This window comes from Austrofundulus limnaeus, unplaced genomic scaffold (assembly GCF_001266775.1).
Source record: "Austrofundulus limnaeus strain Quisiro unplaced genomic scaffold, Austrofundulus_limnaeus-1.0 Scaffold8, whole genome shotgun sequence".
Lineage (NCBI taxonomy): Eukaryota > Metazoa > Chordata > Actinopteri > Cyprinodontiformes > Rivulidae > Austrofundulus > Austrofundulus limnaeus.
In genome coordinates this window covers 3,053,400-3,056,559 of record NW_013952410.1, presented here as the reverse complement: position 1 = coordinate 3,056,559, position 3,160 = coordinate 3,053,400, and the positions used below count along the sequence as shown (strand labels likewise).

The 3,160-nt window shown below is 38.4% G+C and overlaps 1 protein-coding gene across 1 annotated transcript; it reads left to right on the top strand.

The window, feature by feature from the left end:
- Nucleotides 1-244: 244 nt before the first annotated feature.
- On the top strand, nt 245-3,018 carry plaat1 (phospholipase A and acyltransferase 1). The gene is made up of 5 exons (XM_014034767.1): nt 245-454; nt 1,181-1,230; nt 1,382-1,520; nt 2,409-2,677; nt 2,829-3,018. The coding sequence occupies exons 2-5, from the start codon at nt 1,204-1,206 to the stop codon at nt 2,928-2,930; spliced, it is 537 nt and encodes a 178-aa protein (XP_013890221.1). The 5' UTR covers nt 245-454; nt 1,181-1,203; the 3' UTR covers nt 2,931-3,018.
- The last annotated feature ends 142 nt before the right edge of the window (nt 3,019-3,160 follow it).

Sequence of the window (3,160 nt, the reverse complement as noted above, 5' to 3'; positions counted from 1 at the left end):
GGTTTTTACCTTTGGAGTAAATTTAAGAATGTTTCTTTAGTCACAAGGTAGAATCACAACAGATTTTCTGATCTAACAATATAAATTAGTGCTGCTTTTTTACTCAACTACAAATACAAGTCCAACATTATATACTGGTTTGCAGAAAAAGAAAGCAAAAGTGTGTGTGTGTGTGTGTGTGTGTGTGTGTGTGTGTGTGTGTGTCTGAGACAAAGACCCGAGCAACTGTGTTCAAAAACCATGGTCAGTCGACACAGTGAACACTGTACAACCTGCAGCAGAACACCCAGCCTCTTGTCTGGCTTTGAGACATTCAGTAACTATAGTTGTCCTTTCAACAACTTGGGATCATCGTTGTGCTTTTTCTCTTCTTGTTGGATCTTTTTAAAAGGTTTTGTGCAGATTTACGATGGAGAATTAAAATGGTGAGGAAGAAAAAGCTGCTGATGTTTGAGTAAGTATTACCTTTGTAAGTATTTGCTCTGCTTTGATCATACATTTTATGAATTTAGTGGCATGATCTGTAACATTATAAATAGATAAATTCTATTATTGTGTCCGTAACAGCTTTCTAATGCTGGTGGTGTTGTCTTTTAATAAATAATAGGCAACCTTTATTGTGCCATCATACATTATTAATGGAATGCTCCCCTGGATGAATATAAATTTCAACCCACTCAAGCTTAACTTTGATCCAAACTGAGCACTTGTTTCTAATTTAAATCACTAAAAAATACATATTAATATTTCTTTGATACTAACAAGATCAAACAGAAGAAACAGTTTAAAGAATGAAGTTTATCATCATAAGTGGCTTTTTTTTCTGTTTAAAACAACCTGAATTCAAGCTATTTTCTCTTGGTTTCTGCATTGTGATGGTGCCATTGTAGCAGCACAGATGATACAGGAGCTTGTGTGAGCATTGTCTGTGTGTTGGTGGTGTGTGTTCTTTGTATGTGTGAATGTGTAGCTATGGTTGACCATTGTACCGCTCTATCTAGCATTCTCTTCTTATTGAAAATGTAGTCATTTAGCTTTTTGGGTCAAATCTTATTAAAACMCAATAAAAGAAAAAACAAAATCTGTCTGTTCTTGACATCCAGGTGATTAGTTTGTTAATAGATTTAAATCTTTTTTAGCTGGTGATATGAAGCATTTTTGTCTGTTTTTTTCTCCATAGAGTTTGTGGAAGCATGATGTGGGATGGATAAACAAGGACAGAACTCAGCTGTAAGTGAGCAGAATACAGTATCTGTGTGTTAGCGTGGATGTGAGAGTAATTTACAGCTCTGTTTGCCAGTATTACTTTTAATTAAACACAAAACTAAGTAACATGTTTGTCAAATTAAACAACTGCCCCTTTTTCTTCTATCTATTTTAGATGGCCTCTAATGACCCTGACCTTCCCGACCCCTCCAGTGACCCCCAGCCGGGTGACCTCATTGAGATCTTCAGACCAGCCTATCAGCACTGGGCTCTCTACCTGGGAGACGGTTACATCATCAACCTAACTCCCGTTGGTCAGTAGATGTGTGTCTCTAAATTAAATTAACATTCAGACTTTTTTTAATAATAGCATTAAGATTTGCAAGAGATAATCAACTTTCTATTTAACAGGAAGATTTGACAGATAAAATGTAAAAAAATACTGTTTGTTGGGCTTTCATTTAGCTTAAACTACCTGCGACATAAATGCTTTTGTCATAAACATGAATGCATTTTTGGAAAGATAACATTAATAAAGGACTGCAAAAAATATTTCACACCACTGAGATGAACAGTTGTTGAGATATTCTGATGTGAAGTAACAGGAAGTGATGTCAAAGGGGAATGTTTGAATGTGAACAGAGCATTGCTGCAAAAGCCAACAACACAGACTGTGGAGAAGAATCTGATGTTTCTTTAGATTATCTTCTTGATTATAGAGATTAAGAGGAGAGTTCAAATATTGTTTCAGCAAACAAAGAGGGAGTTCCATTTCTTAAAGAGTTCCTCATTGCTGTCACTCCCTGTTTCACTTTGGCTGAGCAAAGTWCAAAAGATAATAAGCCAGTAGTGTGACAAAATGGGTAAAACCATAAGTATTTTGCCAAGTTTTTTCTTTGACTTTTTGTATTTCAAGGATATGCATATCACAGGCACTTATGTTCCATGCAGGTGACAGCCACACTTAGTATTTTACTGCGTAAACTAGCCTGTTTTTCACATTAAAATCAGGTTTTTACATGGACCGTACTTTCATTTTTGTGTGTCACTTGTCAAAACATTCAAAGTGTATGAAACCTTGTACACTGCCAATTTTAATTATCATATTGACTTCACCTATCTCAGTTTTAAGAACGAGGGAGTGTGTTTTTTTCAAGTTATTGCACAGGAAAGTGTAGCATTTTAATGTTTTTAACACTCAGATGAGAGCCAGGCAGCCACCATGTCCAGCGTGAAGTCTGTCTTCAGCAGAAAGGCCGTGGTGCGAATGCAGCTGCTGAAGGAGGTGGTGGGGAGCGACTCGTACCGCGTCAACAACAAGTACGACGACAACCACACGCCTCTGCCTGTCCACGAAATCATCCAGCGAGCTCAAATCCTCATCGACCAGGAAGTGTCCTATGACCTGCTGGGGAGCAACTGCGAGCACTTTGTGACCCTTCTGCGCTACGGGGAGGGGGTGTCTGAGCAGGTCTTTCACTGTTTGTTTTGCTTATGACAACAATGCACACTTTTCACTTGTTAGATCAAGCTGTTGGAATGCATAGATTAAGAAAAATAAACTCATTGAGAACTGTTGAAATCTGACCMCTGTTTTTTCCTGTCCTCCCATTTCTCTTCAGGCTTCACGGGCCATTGGGGCCATCAGTCTGGTGACGGCAGCAGCCAGTGCCTTCTCTGTCTTAGGAGTGATCAACACTCGGTCCAGAAACAGGCCTTTCTGACACCTGGAATCTTCACCGAAGGCTGTCGTACCCCCACTCTTCATGCGGCTGTGATAAATAAAGCAATAAAATCATATAATGAATGCAATTATTTTTGTGAAACTTGTTACACTTTTGCCTGCAGCAACCTCAAATGGTCCAAAATAGGACAGAAACTGAGGTGGTGCTGCAGTTTATGTTCACAAGAAATACTCACATTCTATAACAGAATTGTCAACTGAGTCTGAATC

Coding starts and splice junctions, on each gene's coding strand:
- plaat1 (XM_014034767.1), top strand. CDS start 1,204: ATGGATAAACAAGGACAGAACTCAGCT. Junction 1,231..1,381: donor AACAAGGACAGAACTCAGCT/GTAAGTGAGCAG, acceptor TATCTATTTTAG/ATGGCCTCTAATGACCCTGA. Junction 2,678..2,828: donor GGGAGGGGGTGTCTGAGCAG/GTCTTTCACTGT, acceptor ATTTCTCTTCAG/GCTTCACGGGCCATTGGGGC.